This window comes from Aphis gossypii, chromosome X (assembly GCF_020184175.1).
Source record: "Aphis gossypii isolate Hap1 chromosome X, ASM2018417v2, whole genome shotgun sequence".
Taxonomy (NCBI): domain Eukaryota; kingdom Metazoa; phylum Arthropoda; class Insecta; order Hemiptera; family Aphididae; genus Aphis; species Aphis gossypii.
This window is the reverse complement of record NC_065533.1, coordinates 49,665,533-49,682,644: the sequence shown is the minus strand read 5'-3', so window position 1 is coordinate 49,682,644 and position 17,112 is coordinate 49,665,533. Positions and strand designations below refer to the sequence as shown.

Below are 17,112 nucleotides of genomic sequence, written 5' to 3'. Positions count from 1 at the left end.
GTTATTCTTTAATATTTATCAAAATTTTAATTTCAAATGCTTAAGTATAAAAAAAATCGTGAGTCTTAGTATTTTAAATATTTTTTAATTGCAACAATTTTGCGGTATTATCACGAATTAAATTGTTATAGTTTTGATCATGCCTATATATTTTGTCAACATTGATTATTTTTTGAAAATTTAAAATATTTATAAATAGATAGCTTAAAATTTGTATGAATATTTAAAAAATTTTTTTTAATGAGTGTAGAATTTGATATGTAGCCTACATATAGCCATGTAGGTACCTACAGGTTACAACATACAAGTGGAATGTTTCAAGTTTTTAAATTGATATTCTTTGAATAATAAAAAAAACGAAATTGTTTGATGTAGGTAAAAACATATTAGTTTATACGTGAATATCTACCAAGTTTATTGAAACACTTGAAACTAGCCAGTAGGTATGTTTTAAAATTTTAACTACAGTCTCTAATAAAAATAAAACATTTATTATACCTTGGTATACTCTAGACTTTTAATCATTCTGTGTTAAATTTTCAAACATTAGGCGTACTTAATCTGTAATCATTAAAATATGTATGATTTTTCAACTACAAAGTAATTTAAAAATATTCACTATTCTTAACATGAAACAATAGGTATTTAACTATTTATTTACAATGTATATACATTTTAAAATTTAAATCCAAAATATAGCTGAGTGCCTAATAAATTAATGTAATTGATAAGGTCTGTATCTTATTTCACATGTCCAAAATTATTCCGAATCTTCAACTATATAATTTTGGGCTTGCTATTCGTCCCGTTGTCCTGTTCTAGTCATTATGCAGTTTATCCCGGTTAATAGAAACTAAGAGAGTAGAGAAAATAATATTTATTATTGTATTATTTAATAATAAACAAAAAATTATATTGGACTGTATTATTACATGATGAGTTTTATTAAATTATTAAATCAAATCGACATAGTTTTAGGTTTCTGTCGCTATACGAGTAAACTGTAAAGCATTACATAAAAAAAAAAAATGTTAATATGATGACTATTCCCAGTTATGGGATTTGAATGATTTATCAATCTGGCATTTCACTCATCTCAGATTACTTAAAACCACGATTATAAAGAAAAAATAATAATAATTATAATTATATTATTATATATGTATTATAATATTATTATTATTTCTTAATAATCGTGCTTAAAACTTTAATATCAGAGATAGATAGAAAAATAATATGTATTACAATTTACATCTATTATTTATGGCTATAAAGCGATAAAGATAATAAAAATTACTATATCAGTTGTTATCTCTGTTAATTTGAATTTTATGATATGAATATTCTTTTGTTGATTTGACTTTACGATGGTTAAAATTTGAAAAATTAATAATTATATTACTTATTCAATTTCCACCAATACATAACTGACTAATTTGTTATTTAAGCATATTAAATAATTACTATTAATTTTATAGTTTTGTTTATTATTAATTCGTTGGAAGTTCTTCAAGTGTTATTTCGACTAATTTTTGGTTTATTACTTATTAAAGAGTAACCATGGAAATCTCTAGACGCTTTTTGGATATACTCAAGTCAATTAATTACCATGTTGGACATTTACCTAAAGAGTTATTTGCTAATGAAGAACAACTTCCCGAGTTATTACCTATATTTACGATGTTGATCAATAGTGTCACTCTACAATCAAATTGTTTGACACCTAAAGAATTAGCACTGTAAGTATATTCTATCATTATTTTATTATGTACACCTGTTTCTTTGATAAGTAGATGAATTATTAACTATGGTTCTAGTTTCTTGAATTGTATAATATGTACCTACATTGTATTTTTATACTTCTTGAAGAATATTTTAGATTAGTATTTATTTTGTTAATTGAATATATTTGAATACAATATTTTATATCATTCACACATGTTGGCATATTTTAAGCAAATTGCATTTTTAAATAATTAAATTTGTTTTATTTTTTTAAATGAGCATCCACGTAGAGTAAATAAAGTTGACTGTTAATTACTCTTATTACTCTTGTGAATTTTATTTTGGTTTTGGTATTCTATGGATAATGTATAGGAGTTAGGTTGTTAGGTGTAAATAAGTGTTTAGATAGCTATGCTGAACAATAATACAATATGTTAATGTTATATTTATAACTACACTATTTTCTTGTATGCTTAAAAAAAGGAAAACATTTAAAAATGTTGACTTAAATGTTATGCAAAAAGCAAGTTAGGCTTAATCAAACAAAAATATAAATGTTTTTCAACTTCTATTATAAAATACTAGATTTATGTTTTGTCTATGTTGGGTATATATTCTAACTCTACAATAACTAATTAGTTTTTGATTATTGCTTGCATCGTTTCAAAGTAGAAAATATTATTAAACATTAAAAAAACCACTAAAATTAGTGAAAATAATTGATCAATTTTTAAATTTTAAATCAAAGCAACTAGACTTCAATTTTTCTAACATTGCTAGATTTTAGGTTAAAATAAAAAAACGAATGCTTTAGTTTAATATTTTGCTTATTATTGAGTAAAATTGACAAGTATTTTTTATTTTTCAGTTACACTTCTATAGCTTCAAAGCATGATAATTTTTCTTCCATAGAAAAAGTATCAAAAGCCATTGATAAATTTTATGATGAAACTACTAAAGATGCAATAATATCTTCTTCTGATCTAGAAGCATTAGAAAGAAAAATTTTAAAATCTCAACAAGAATTAACTGATTTAAAGGCACATGGAACATTGTATGAGTAAGTAAAATAGCTATTAGGATCATTTAGAGCTAGAAGACAAGGTTGGTTAAATTTGAGCATTAAAACTGTAAATTTCAAACGTGTTATCATGTGATTAGAATGCTATGCATTAAGAATTTGGTGCTAAAATAAGGTACACTAATTACATGTTCATTACCTTTTATTCTACGTATAAAGGTTAAAACTGTGTGTTTCAGCACGTTGGAAATGTACAGGTGTTTAGTATATATCTGTTTTTTATAGTATCACAAAAGTACATATATTAGCTACATTATTTAAGTAAAATATGTTTAACTCCGTACATTTATTGTCTTATTTATAATTATTAATTAGCCTTATTAACTGTGTAAACTAATAAAAATTCTAATAATACAAAACATTTAATAATGTATAACATTTTAATTGCCTAATAAGTTATTAATAGTTAAAGATTTAATACTTTACAGACAATAATAAAATAATATTATTATGTTAATTATTTTATTCTTTATTTTCAATTGGAAAATATATAAATGCTACATATTTATTTTGACATAATAATATACACTATATACTTATATAGGATCATAATTATAATTTAACTGCATTTAATTTGTTTTTATATGTTTATTTAAAAACATTTTAATACTTAATTTATTTTGGTTTAATTTTAGTCTAACAATATTAGATTTTAAGGCAGAAGTTTCATTACAATTAAGTATAACTGACTCATAATTTTTAATCATAACTATTTGAAAATTGTGGTTGCAATCTTACAATCATTTGCATAAAAATATATAAATAATATATACTTAACCTAACCTATATATATTTAATATTGTTAAATCCCTTTTAAATCTACAAGTTATTTTATATTTTTTTAAATTAAAATACTAACATTTTTTATTTATTATGCATATTTTCTCATGTAATTTGTAGAAATAATATATTTAACATAAAAAAACAAACAAATATTTTAAAAGTTTTAATTTTGTAATTGAGTAACAGAGAGCTACATTTGAGTTTTTACTATTTTCATAGATATTTTATAAATTTAAAATAATAATAATTTATAACTAAGGTATAAGTTATAGTTTTATTTAAAAAAAACTCCTGATCAATAATAAATACTAAATTATCAAAAATAGCTATAAAAAATCACTTAAGTATTTAACGTGTTTAGCTAACAAGGGTGTTAAAGCTAATCTAGTCTTATTTTACTATAGTAAATTATTCTATTGTAACTGTAAATTCACTGTATTATTGAGTCAAATTACTATTTGGTTATTAACCTAACCTATTTGTTATACATATATATATAAACATTATCTTGAAAGAAAAAATATTATTATTATTATTTAATTACTTACTTATTTTAACTCTTCTAAAGTTATTTTTTTGTTAACGGTAATCTAGGAAATATTTTTTTTATAAAGATTTATAATCGAGTTTATAATTTTATCTTAAACTTTCTTTTTTAGATTTTTGTTTATATATTTTCTTCTTTTTTAAGGAAATAAGACATTTTTATTAAACTTAAATATTTATCAGAACATTTCTAAATTAATTTCACAATCAGTTATTTTGTAACTTTTTGTTTGTTTTCAATTGATTATTAAAGCTTGAATTAAAAAATAATTATTACAATAAAAAATATAAGCTTTGGCACTTAAAAAAAAATTTTGATTAGAATTATTAAATAATAATAACAATTCTATTAATTATTATATTAATAATTAATACCTATAAATACTATATAATATAATTTTTACATTTATTTTGACTTTTTTACCACTTACCTGGTAAACAGTATCTCTTCCATGTATAATGTATTAACATAACCAAAATGCCAAAATTTAATGCTAGTTGATTCAAATAACCAGCAAATTTATTAACATTGCGAGATAATAATTTATGTACACATATTTGCTTTCATGCAAGGTTGGTAAGATGTTCCAAGTTTGTTGTCATCAAAAGTTATTATCTAAATAATAGGGACCCTATGACCCTTTTTTTTATTATTGTTTCTAATGTATTTTTTTTTTTTTTACAAATAATTAACTTTCAAGTAATTTTTATAATTTTTAGAAAAAAGATATATTTAATGGACGATGAAATTTCTTTACTTCAACAAAAAGAGAATACTACAAGCTTATCTTGTTTTAAAACTGAAAATAATTTGGATGCAGTAATGAAAAAATTTACAGAAGAAGTTGATACACTTGGTTCTAATGTTAATAAACTTCATAATCATGTTACTAACAGTATGACAAATGTAAATATTTTTTAAAATATTCTAATTGTTAATATTGTTTACTTATAATGTATTAAATGCTGTTTAATAAAAAGATTAATTTAAATTTAAATGTTTAGGATCATGAATGCTTAACAAAACTGGCATCAAATAACTTGATTAATTTAACTGATTTATGGCGCCAGCAGATTTTTAAAATGATAGATGTATGGTTTAAAGAGGTAAAATAAAATATTTTTTTTCATTTTAACTATTTTTTTGGTATACTATTTCTAAATAAATAATTTTATAATTTTAATTACAGGAAAATATTTCTTCTATAATAAATGATAAGTTTTCTACTAAAATCCATACTCTAAGTCAACTCTCACAAAGGTAAAATTTTATTTATTTTGTGAATTTCTTAATTATATTAGTAATCAAAATATATATTGTGTAGTTGTACAGCTTTAAAGATGGCTGGAATGAATAAAAAATGTGAGATATCAAAATTAAATATGGCAGTGAATAATATACTCAATATTAAAAATTATTTTAATGAGGATAAAGAGAATCTACATTCGAACAATCAAGATATAAAAAAGTAATTATTTATAATTTAAAAACAATGGTAAAAAAAAATGTATATATATATATACCCTTTCATGCTATAACTAGAGATTGAAAATAATTTCTTTGTAAGATTATAATACTAATAATAAATTTATTTTAGTTACATTGACAAGTATATAAAGCATATAAAAGATCCAGAAGTAATCATGGACATTAATGGACAGTCACAATCTACTGAATATGACAATATACAATCTCGTATATCGGAAACAGTGATCGCAGACGCGACACATAAACTTTCAGAGTTGGAGACAATTAATGGTCGTTTAACATTTATACAAGATTCCATTGAACACTACATCATGATTTGTGATGTGTTGTGGTGCCTGATGAGAACAGGCTGTTCTATGGCAAACTTAAAATGTGAATTAGTGTTACATTGTATCAATGCTCTTGAAAAAACTTTTGACGACATTACATTTGCAGCTGTGAGTTTAAGAAATCTGTTACAAATCATTTAAATTATTGATTATTCATTTTAATTTTTTATGTACTAACTATATGTTTAGCAGTCGACTTTGAATCAAAAAGACACTGAAGAACCAAAAACCTATGAAAACTATGTATCTACTGACAGCGAATTTGTAAAATTTGATGGATATAAGCATTACTCCAGCATTTATACTAATAGGTGAGTCTTTTTATTTAACTTTAGTTTTCCCACATTTTTTACTTTGTCTTAATTATCTTAAATCCTAAAAAATGTTTTACTAAAAAGTAAAAATCGAAGAATTCTTGTTTAAATATTTGATGTAGATCAATCAGTACGTTTAATAACATGTCCAAATTTTTATGTTCCGAGTGTTAGACTAAAATAGAAATGGTTGGTGTCAGATCCCCTTAAGATACTTTTTGATGAGAGATTATATAAATGTTGGTATAATTTTTCTAAATGTAAAATAAAATTATAATTATAATTTGTTAAATTACAATCTTAGTAAAATATATGAGTAGATGATACATATTAATATTAATAAATATATTAAATGTTCTATATCAACTGTTGTCAACCGGTGGTCCATGGGAAAATTTTGGGTGATAAGTGGATAAATGTTCTTTGCGGAAAAATTTGTACATTATTTGCAATCTTATTTTATGTCAACCTAATAGCAGGCGTGTGTTGTTCAATAAATACAAACAAAAGTATAGTATATAATTTCATGTTAATTCATGTTAGGTAAATGTCAAATAAGAATAAACCCATAATAATGTAATCATCATTATCACATGCAATAAATTAGATTACAACTAATATCCAGCAACATTAGATTATTATAGCAATGAATATACTTGCACTATTATTATTGCGTTTGACAAAATGGATATTCTTCGAATAAGTTCTAGTCTTCATTTTAACTTTTATTTTCATTGATATATCTAATATTAATTTATGTACATACATAAATTTATAAATATTGAGTTAGAACTTATTCATGAAAAAAAGCTGCTTGCTTAAAATCTTCAGTAAAGAAACTGTGACTTATGTCTTATAGTATAAAACTATTAACTATAAACTTTATATGTATAATTTTTAATTTTTATAGTATTATATATAAGTCGTTTGTAGAATTTAGTTATAGAGCTAATAGTCTGAGAGTTCTAAATTGTTGGCAACTACTGTCCTACACCACTCAACAATTTTTACAGAAAATAATTTGTTTGTTTTTAATTAAAAATAAGTTTAATTAAGTTTTCATTTTTAATCTCTTCAAACTATTAAAATTCTAAAAACTTGCAATATTTGTATCAAATCTACAATTATATACTCTTGTTATTCAATTTTTATACATATACTATAATTATTTCTTTTTTCTTAATAGTCGTTTCTAGTAAAAATCATAGACCCCATTTAACTATTTTATCATTGATAGAAATTTAGGTATATTATCTTAAAAATTGAAAAATAACTCAATAATCTATCCTAATGTTGTTGTTTTTTTCAATTTTTTAATCCAGTCATAAAATAAGGAACTTACTAATAAACGTCTGTCGTCTATACTAAATCAAACTCTTAATAAACACGACACACTGTATTCCTCAATTCCTCATTATAGGCCTTATGATTTAGTCATTAACAACTCTTTAAGATTTGTTAATAAAAATTAGTTTCCAAAGTATGAAAAAAGTAAACAATCTGCTTATGTGGTAAACTGATAATAAAAATGTAAATTATATTTTCAATAAACAATTTTGTTTATTTTTTTCAGTAATGAAATTGAAAAATTATCAAAAATGGTACAACAATGGAAGAGTAAATATCATTATAGCAGAGATGAGTGTAACCAGCTTGCCACTTTACAACAAAACTTAAAAGTATACAGTGACACAGTAAATGATTTAACTTCCAAGTATTCAAATACAATGCAATGAGAAAATTTTATTATTTTTTATTTCATTGGAAAACAATAGTATAGGTTAAGTAAAAATTTGATTAAATTTTATATTTACTTAAGTATAAAATAAATTGATAAGTAACAATTAATATTACATTTTTATACTAAAACAATCGTTTTTCATATGAAAATAGACTGTGTACATTTCCTTCAAGTTGTGCTGAATGTGTACGTCTTTCAAACCTAAGTTCACCTGATAACATCATTGCTCTGAGATTTTTTAGTGACTTAGTACCAATATCTTGACAACTATGTCTTAGGCCACACTGTATGTATGGTAAAAACCTGAGGGCAGAACCTTTATCCACAATTGTTCCACTGACACCTTGAGCAACTTTCAAGGAATCTTTCTCGCTGTGAATAAAAATCAATTCAGTTAAATAAAATATAAAACCACGTGACGGTCAAATATTACTATATCTTACCTATGGAAATATCGGTTTAATGCTGATCCTTTAGCATCTTTTCTGTTCATTGCTTCCAAACTTCCCATTCCACGGTACTTCTTTAGCCTTACACCATCTGAAAAGAAATATTCACCAGGCGATTCGGATGTTCCAGCTAACATGGATCCCATCATCACTGAAACAATAATAATAAAATAAATTGAATATAATAGGTAAATTTAATTTGATGAACCTATTAGGTTGACACTGAGGTTAACTAAACATTTTAGATTAACTTGAAAAAACAATACATGCAATTTCTATTTATTACTTGAATATATTATATAAAATTATTATTTTATTTTATATAATTAATATAAATTTAATTTGATCAAACTTTTATTCATTTAATGCTAAATTATTTTAATTTAAGTTTATTTTCCTTGCAATTAATTTGCAACTATAATGTAATCCATTAAAAATATAATAATGGATTAAGTATATTTACCTGTGGATGCTCCGAGTGCGAGAGATTTAATTATATGACCTATGGATTGAATACCACCATCACCTATAACAGGCACACCAAACTGTGAAGCATATTGAGCAACTCTGTAAACAGCAGTTCCTTGAGCCCGGCCAACTGCCATTACTTCTTGTGTTGTACAAATAGATCCACAACCCATACCAACTCTTAGCCCATCTGCACCAGCATCTATAAGAGCTTTTGCTTGTGCCATAGTAACGACTAAAAAATAATAATTATATTAAATTATATGATTAAATTTACATGGATAATGTATTACCATTTCCTGCAATAACCTGTAATGATGGAAGATTTTTTTTAATGTATTTTATCATGTCAATTTGATATACTGAGTTTCCTTGTGATGAATCCTAATAATTAATAAAGGTGATAAAATATGTTGATTGGCATCAATAGAAAAATTCAAATTAGTCATTCTTACCAAAACTATAACATCAGCTCCAGCTTGATGTAATAAATGAAGTCTTTCTTTGTCATCTTCGCGTGTCCCTATAGCAGCACCAACTAAAAGTTGTTTATTTTCATCTTTTGATGCTTTAGGATAGTTACGTGACTTTTTCAAATCTGTTCTGGCAATTAATGCTACTAATTCACCATTTTCATTTATTATGGGTAATTTTCCTTTTTTGGAATTTTCTAAAAGGCTATTGGCTTGTTCTAAAGTTACCCCGGATTTCGCTGAAATTATACTTTCTATTCTTGTCATTACCTGGATAATTGAAAAAAATAAATATTTTTTAAATTTTAATTCTAAACTATATGCTATTAAATATATATATATATTTATTATATAATAACACAAATTTTAATAATTACCAAGTTGACTGATTGTTGTAATTGTTCAGATCCTTCGAGAAAATCTATATCCCTAGATGTAACAATACCAACTAATTTACCACCCAATTTACCATTTTCAGTGACAGGAAAACCACAAAATCCGTGTTCTTCTTTTAATCGAAAAACATCAGACACCTATAAGCAATAAAAATACTTATTATTATTTTTTTTTTAATTTATGAAATTTATAATTTTAATAAAATAAAATGTTTACCAATAAGTCTTGAGATATAACTACAGGGTCACGAATAAATCCATGTTTGTATTTTTTTACTTTCAATACTTCACTTGCTTGATAGGTAGGTGAACAATTGTGATGAATAATACCAATACCCCCACAAAGCTAAAAAATAATAATATCAAACTGATGATTTGTGTGGGTAACTTTTATATGAAATAAAAAATTGATTATATAAATTATTTAGTCATATCATTAAATTTCCTCTTTATGTATTTGTGATGTTTTATTACATTAGAACTATTTTTACCAGTTATCAGATTAAACTGATTAAAGTAAGTTTTATTTAAAATGATATAACTTTTTAATGGTAAACAATTATCAGTTTTTCTTCACTATCTTAATTAATTTTAAAAAAAGTATGTTATCTTTATTTAACAAATTATTTTGTTTTGCAATCAATGGTAATATAAAATAAAAATAAAAAAAGTTATAGGTATAACTAATTTAATTAATAGGTTATAAAAGACAATTATATAATTTTTAAATTTTAGACCAAAGTTCAAAAAATAATTAAATTGGTCTTTTTTAGCTCTAGAAAGAAAATATATATTATATATGTAACATTAATATAGATAAGATAGAATATTTTGTTACTTTTATTAATTCACGTATTATAATTTATGAATAAGATAAAAATATTTATTATCATTATCAAAATGCTATTAATTATAATGCAATAGAATTTACTTACTGCCATTGCTGTAGCCATTTCTGATTCAGTTACGGTATCCATAGGTGATGATACTAATGGTGCTTGAAGGGTAATATTTTTTGTTAAAGGTGAAGATAAGTCCTAGAATCACCAACAATATTTAGATTCATATCTAGTTCAAATATGTTATACTAGACATTGAGTCATATCTCATTAATTTATTATTTTTATATTTAAGCTTAATATTTTTGAATGTATTATTTTTTTTATGAAAATTCTTCATTGTTTTCAAAGAATGACAAAACTTTAAATATGGAAGTTTTATAAATCAATAAATAATATCAACATTTTTTTTTTAGTCAAAGTATCTTAAAGAATTATGTTAATTACCTCCATTAAATTTTTATGATTTTTAAATTTTAAATACTATTTAGCTTACTGACGCCTAGGAGGATCATAAGAACTAGTTTATTTAGTTGTTTGCTTAAATTAGTTAGACAATAGGCAATAATTGACTACTAAACTATATTCAATGGATTATTAGCAATATATTGATTAATTTATGTTTATTAATTAATTTCAGAACCCAGAAATATTAAAAATATCTATTGCCATCTTAACATGAAATTTTTAGATTTAACACATAAAAAACTGTCAGTCTTTTAAGCAATATATTTTTTTTTAGATGGGTTTACATATTTTCATATAAGAAAATGTTTAGGATAACATTTCTTTAAATTAAATACCTACCTACATTAATTTAACTTGTCATGTTTTAATGTCATAAAAAATTGTTTAATACTTTAATATCCAGTCCTGGTTATAAGTAATGGCGTGTTCATCAATTATATCCCCCTTAGAATAAAAATTTTTTGGCTTCTTCTTATTATTATTTATTTATACTAGACATTAATAGGTAGGGGTATATTCTACTTTAAATAAGCAATGGTGTTAGGTAATTATTTTATAATATGGTAGAAAGTAAATGAAGACTTACAACATCCCCTGCTACAAAATCAATAAATCCAGGCAACAATATGAAATCACTGAAACATAAAACAATAAAAATATTAAAATGAGATACCTAATAAAGAGATAATCATATAGGTTATGTATTTGTGCAACTTTAAATAATTAATTATCAATGCATACAATTTAATTTGGTTTTTACATTTTTATTCCTTCACAACAATTTATATAATAAATTAATAACCAATAGTTGTCATTTTTAGTGTATAGTTTAGATTAGCAAATACTCAAAAGTATTATTTTAAGTGCTGTATTCATAATTACACTTAAATTATAATACATGACATTTATATGATTAATTAAAATTTATAACTAGTTATATGTAAACATACAACAATGATATGATAGCATTAAATTTCTTGATTCAATCATATATTAAAATATTTTAATGAATTAATTATGTATAGTTACTAAATGTATACAACAAACTTACTAATACTATGGAGCAACGACAATTAATAGATATAAAATATGACATTGGTAAAAAAATAATATAGATATGTATTCATATTATATTTAATTATTTTACTAAAGATATCACGAAAATGTTTTCCCATTTTTAATAAATTTAAAACAAACTTACAATTAAATTTTGATAGAATAAATATTTATAGCATTTGGCAAGATAAGTAAAAATAGATAGGTAATTACAAAACAAACATTAAATATTTAAATATTATAACTATGTATAACCCTAAATTACATCATTATTTTCAATGTAGACTTTAAATTATTAAAAAATATTTTATTAGGTAAGTGTTATTTTTAAATTAGATCTATATTTTTAACAAAATATGTAGGTATTCATTTTTCATAACTGAGTAGGTTAAAGAGATGACCTATAACACCACAGTTGTATCACATTTCAATTATGTTACATAAAGACGTAAAGAAATAAAGAAGTAAAAGAATTACTAAACTTCTATTGACAACCTATAAATAAGTAGGTATCACAGAGAAAAAATCATTGCCTTCCTCAATTTTCATATTAGTAGATTTTGCTATACCTAGAACTAATTTAGAACCTACCTATTAGAATGTATAGTTAATTAAAATTATTTGTTCAGTCAAATAGGTAGTATAGATAATATACTATATAATTACTACACAGCTGAACAATTACTTAACTGTAGATCAATATATTATTGAATAACATAACATAGGTACATTTCTGTCAATTGACTACATATGTATGTGTAAATAAGATGCATAATTTAAAATTTTGATCAGTTATATTGTTATAACAAGCAATTTCATAAAATATTATTCAACAATCTTTATTTTTTATTAAACACTATAGTTGATTTATTGGTGGAGAATCAAAAAACAATAAGTTAACAAAAGTAGGTAGGTACTCAACTTTTAATTTAATTATATTATAAAATAATATCTAATATATCTAGGTATACGCAAAGTCGTTGACTATAATGTACACCTATCAAAATAGATGATATGAGTTACCTACTTATTAAGTGAATAAGCTTATAGGTGAGAAATAGTTAATAATATTATAATAAAATTTCATACACCACAACACTAATACTAGATTTATGTTTTAAAAAACTAAAACTAATGATAAATTATATTTTAGAAAAAAAAATGTTCAACCTTTGGGAGGGAGGTAGGTATTTTTGTGAAAAATTAATTGATAGATTTATTCTAAAAATTTTAATGATTATACTCAACTTTATTCTTAAATATTTGGCTTTTACAACTCGTTTGGTGAACATTATAATTTATGAATTTTATACAGTAATATATTGACTGGTTAACATTTTTTACGAGTTCAATTTGTCATCGTTCAAACTCGACTTGTCACACATAATTTCTCGCAGTAAATGCATTTCCACATAATTCCCCTCAACAATAGGCACGTATAGGAAACTTTATAATAACGATTGACGAAATTATTATTTTGGGCACCAAAATTCACCAGTGAACAATATAATATAGAGCTTGCGTGAGCGTGTGACGTTAGCAAAACATTACGAGCGGATTAAACGATACTCAGGCTCACTAAAAGCGTCACAAAAGGGGTAAAGATTTAATGACGTTTCTGCGGGCGTTCAAGTGGACTCGTAAATGACGCAATAAGCAGCTACCCTACTATACATATAGGTAGTAACTCCGAGATTGTTGATAAGAATTTTTTTTTTCGAAAATCTCGTGTCGCCAATTATTATACCTACATAGACATTACTACTAAAAACATGCTCACGACGTAGGCCAAATTCACGTATTTTCTATTTAAGACGACGACGGATATCGCACGAGGGCTAATAAGCAGAGAGACGGCTATTATCCTTGCACCCACGACCCACCCACTCGTCGTCGGCGATCGCCACCCCGCGACCAGGCGACTAATAATAAATTAATAGGTAAATATCGTAACACCACGTACTTGTAAGTGAGGCCTTCGCCGGTGCTGAACAACTCTTGGGCCGAAAGGCCGTCTACGACGTTTGTTACGGACATGATGGTGGCAAAACGAGTGAAAAGGAACACGCAAACACGAGAACGGTCGAGTATGGGGAACAGAAAAAAAAAAGCCGGTAACCGCGTCGTGTGCGAACCACGTGCAACGAACGGAGTACGTCGGCGAGAAGTGTCGGCGGCGGCGGCTACGCGTAGCGAAGAATATCGGTATCGCGATGGCGGGGCGGTGTGGGGTGGGTCGACGGTCGCGCGGCGGCCGGTGACGGAGTGAGCGAGACAGTCGCACCACAGTGGCGCACCGCTACGTCACAACCGGGCAAAACGCCGCCGCCGCGTATCGAGTGTGTTTTGGCAGTGGCGGCAGGTGGTAGCCAGAGCGGTCCGGCGAGGAGAATATTATAAAAACGTGTTGTGCGGCGCCGTCCGTCCGTCACCCGCGGTAGACCATAGTAGTGCCATCACTACGGCGGCGGCGCTGCTATTTTGCGGTGCCCGCGAACCGCCGACGCGTTAACCGTCCGTGACCCGACGACGACGGCGAAATAATAATAATAATAATAAATAATATAATGTATAACGCTAAGTAATAACTTAATAAGTAACGAGTAATGGACGTTATTACATAATACGTCTTGTTAATAATAATAATATAACGAAGTGATGGCCGCGACTGCGGTAATAAACGATAATAAAGTAGGTAATAAATTTAATATTGTCATATTATTGTCGCACTATACTCGTATAATAATATATAATATTATCGTGTCACGTTATTGATACGTTATATTGTGTACGGTACCTATTATTACGATAGTTAATTATTATTAGATGGGTAATATTACTTATTATGAGATACCATTTAACGCCAATACCACACAAACATTGTTGAAAATTATTTAAATATAATAATTATAATTTATAAACACAGCATTTTATGGTACTCAATACTGGAGTAATGACTATAATATAATGACTGTATAGTATTATAATATATAATATCATAGTATAGGTATCAAGGGCGTCTCTGGCCCTATTTTCAAGGGGGGGCGACTTATTGATACAATTTAAAAAAAAAAACCGTAAAAGGCCGTATTATAATGTATATGTTAACCTATTTAAACAACTAGGAGTGCTATTCTAAAATGTTTAATTATTTTACTTTATTCGGTGTACACTTTTTGTATCATAATTACATATAATTACGAAAATATTAAAGTAGGTACTATTAAATAGAAATAAAAACAGAGGCTCTGGGGGGGGCGATCGCCCCATCGCCCCCCCCAGAAATACGCCCTTGATAGGTATAGGTACAAATGGTACAATTTAACACTTTTTTCCAACTCTGTTTAAAATAGATACCACTTACCTGTACTCAGCTGTAGATATTTGAAATTGTTACCACTCAAATCTTGGGTATCTCGATTTACATGACATTATGTTGCTGTTAATATGAATAACTGATTTTGATTCATAGCTAATAATGTTTTATTAATTACTAATTACTTATAATAATATAATAAAAGTCGTATAGGTGTAATGATATTATTCATATTAATTTATCTTAAATAATTAAACTTGTTAATAAAATATGTTAATTTTTTATAATTGTTTTAAATTTGAATACCATAAATAATAGTTGATTAATGGTTAATAAATAAGGTCAAATAAGTTTCAATTTAGAACATTAGAAAACATTTAGAACATAAAACTTAAAAATATACAAAGTAATAATCCTTCGAATAAAAGTTTTTTAATATTTAAGAGGAGGGGATTATAATAATAAAAAAAAATCGTATCTGAGTCAGAAATGGGTACGAGTAGTACATAATTTACTAACTAATATATTTAACAAAATATTATTGTTTTATTGTTATTTAAAAATGAATAACTAACGACTTGAAATTTTCGAAGTCTGATGTACAATTTTCAAAACATTTTGGCTAATATTATTAGACAACATTATTATTACTCACATTTGAATATTTAAAATAATTAATCGACTTATATTTAAAATATAAGTTATTGAATATAAAAGTTTGAAAATTGTAGTTAAAAAAAATCAAAAATCCTTAAATTTTTTGTTACAAGCATTTAAACTTCAAATTTTTACGAAATATGTCAACATCGCGAAAATTTGCAAGTTATTTTGTAGTTGAAAATTCATAAAAAAAATTTTATTTATATCTAACTATCTAAGGTTAAAAAATTCAACACTAAGTTTTCTTTCAAATAGCTATAGAGAAAACACGAAGCGTCATTATAGGAAAAATGTTATTGTTTGAATTTTAAATTTTTACGAAATTGTGTACCTACCTAACGATAACAATTTATCCACAAATGATTTAAAATGTTTGTTATTATTAAAAAAATAGAAGTAGTGGATACTTGAGAAATTCACCAGTTATTTAGATTGGCATTTTCTTCACCTATAGGTATACATGATTTAATTTTCAAAATATTTCAATTATTTGAAGTATTCGATATTGTTTAGTTTTTTTTTTTTTTATAAGTATCGAAAAATTTTTTTTGGCTGAGTCAAAATACTTGGAAATTTAATACAAAGTTTCTGATAAGTCATTTGTATGTAATGATTCAACATTTTTTTTAATGGTATTTGAAGTTCAAATACTGACAAAAATTCGTCAAGTACATGAATATTTGCAAATAATTTTGTAGTTAAAAATTTCTAAAAATTTTTGTATAAGTAGCTAAGAGTTGAAAATTTATTACAAGATTTTCCATAAATTTGGTTTACAAATTACAATAATTATAAAAGAACTTAAATTTTGGGGTATTCAGGTCATTAAAACATAAACCACCTTTTTTACCACTTACTGAGAATTGGAAAGTAAATTCTAGGCTAATACAAATCATCTCCGTTCAAAATCATTTTTCGTATACAATGTCATAATGGTACTTACATCATTGGATTTAAATTTAGTACATCCATTGACTATT

At 25.2% G+C, this 17,112-nt stretch overlaps 2 protein-coding genes across 4 annotated transcripts; one reads left to right on the top strand and one right to left on the bottom strand.

Annotated features, from left to right (window-relative positions):
• Nucleotides 1-1,370: 1,370 nt before the first annotated feature.
• LOC114132567 (uncharacterized) lies at nucleotides 1,371-8,180 on the top strand. 3 transcript variants are annotated; one of them, XR_007605746.1, is made up of 10 exons: nucleotides 1,371-1,739; nucleotides 2,594-2,785; nucleotides 4,856-5,042; nucleotides 5,141-5,242; nucleotides 5,326-5,396; nucleotides 5,461-5,604; nucleotides 5,734-6,061; nucleotides 6,143-6,264; nucleotides 6,677-6,776; nucleotides 7,841-7,958. XR_007605746.1 is itself a non-coding variant. In XM_027998068.2 (9 exons), the coding sequence occupies exons 1-9, from the start codon at nucleotides 1,561-1,563 to the stop codon at nucleotides 8,001-8,003; spliced, it is 1,485 nt and encodes a 494-aa protein (XP_027853869.2). In that variant the 5' UTR covers nucleotides 1,371-1,560; the 3' UTR covers nucleotides 8,004-8,180. The 3 variants fall into 3 exon arrangements, 2 of the variants coding, with proteins under 2 accessions (XP_027853869.2, XP_027853868.2); XM_027998068.2 differs by lacking the exon at nucleotides 6,677-6,776 and having other exon boundaries at nucleotides 6,146-6,264; nucleotides 7,841-8,180; XM_027998067.2 differs by lacking the exon at nucleotides 6,677-6,776 and having other exon boundaries at nucleotides 7,841-8,180.
• LOC114132566 (inosine-5'-monophosphate dehydrogenase) lies at nucleotides 8,001-14,419 on the bottom strand. Its single transcript, XM_027998066.2, has 10 exons — nucleotides 14,120-14,419; nucleotides 11,687-11,735; nucleotides 10,729-10,830; nucleotides 10,011-10,139; nucleotides 9,776-9,931; nucleotides 9,381-9,668; nucleotides 9,219-9,309; nucleotides 8,921-9,160; nucleotides 8,452-8,608; nucleotides 8,001-8,380 (listed from the first exon to the last, which is right to left on the bottom strand). Exons 1-10 carry the CDS (start codon nucleotides 14,191-14,193, stop codon nucleotides 8,131-8,133), a joined length of 1,536 nt encoding a protein of 511 aa, XP_027853867.1. The 5' UTR covers nucleotides 14,194-14,419; the 3' UTR covers nucleotides 8,001-8,130.
• Between the last annotated feature and the right edge of the window lie 2,693 nt (nucleotides 14,420-17,112).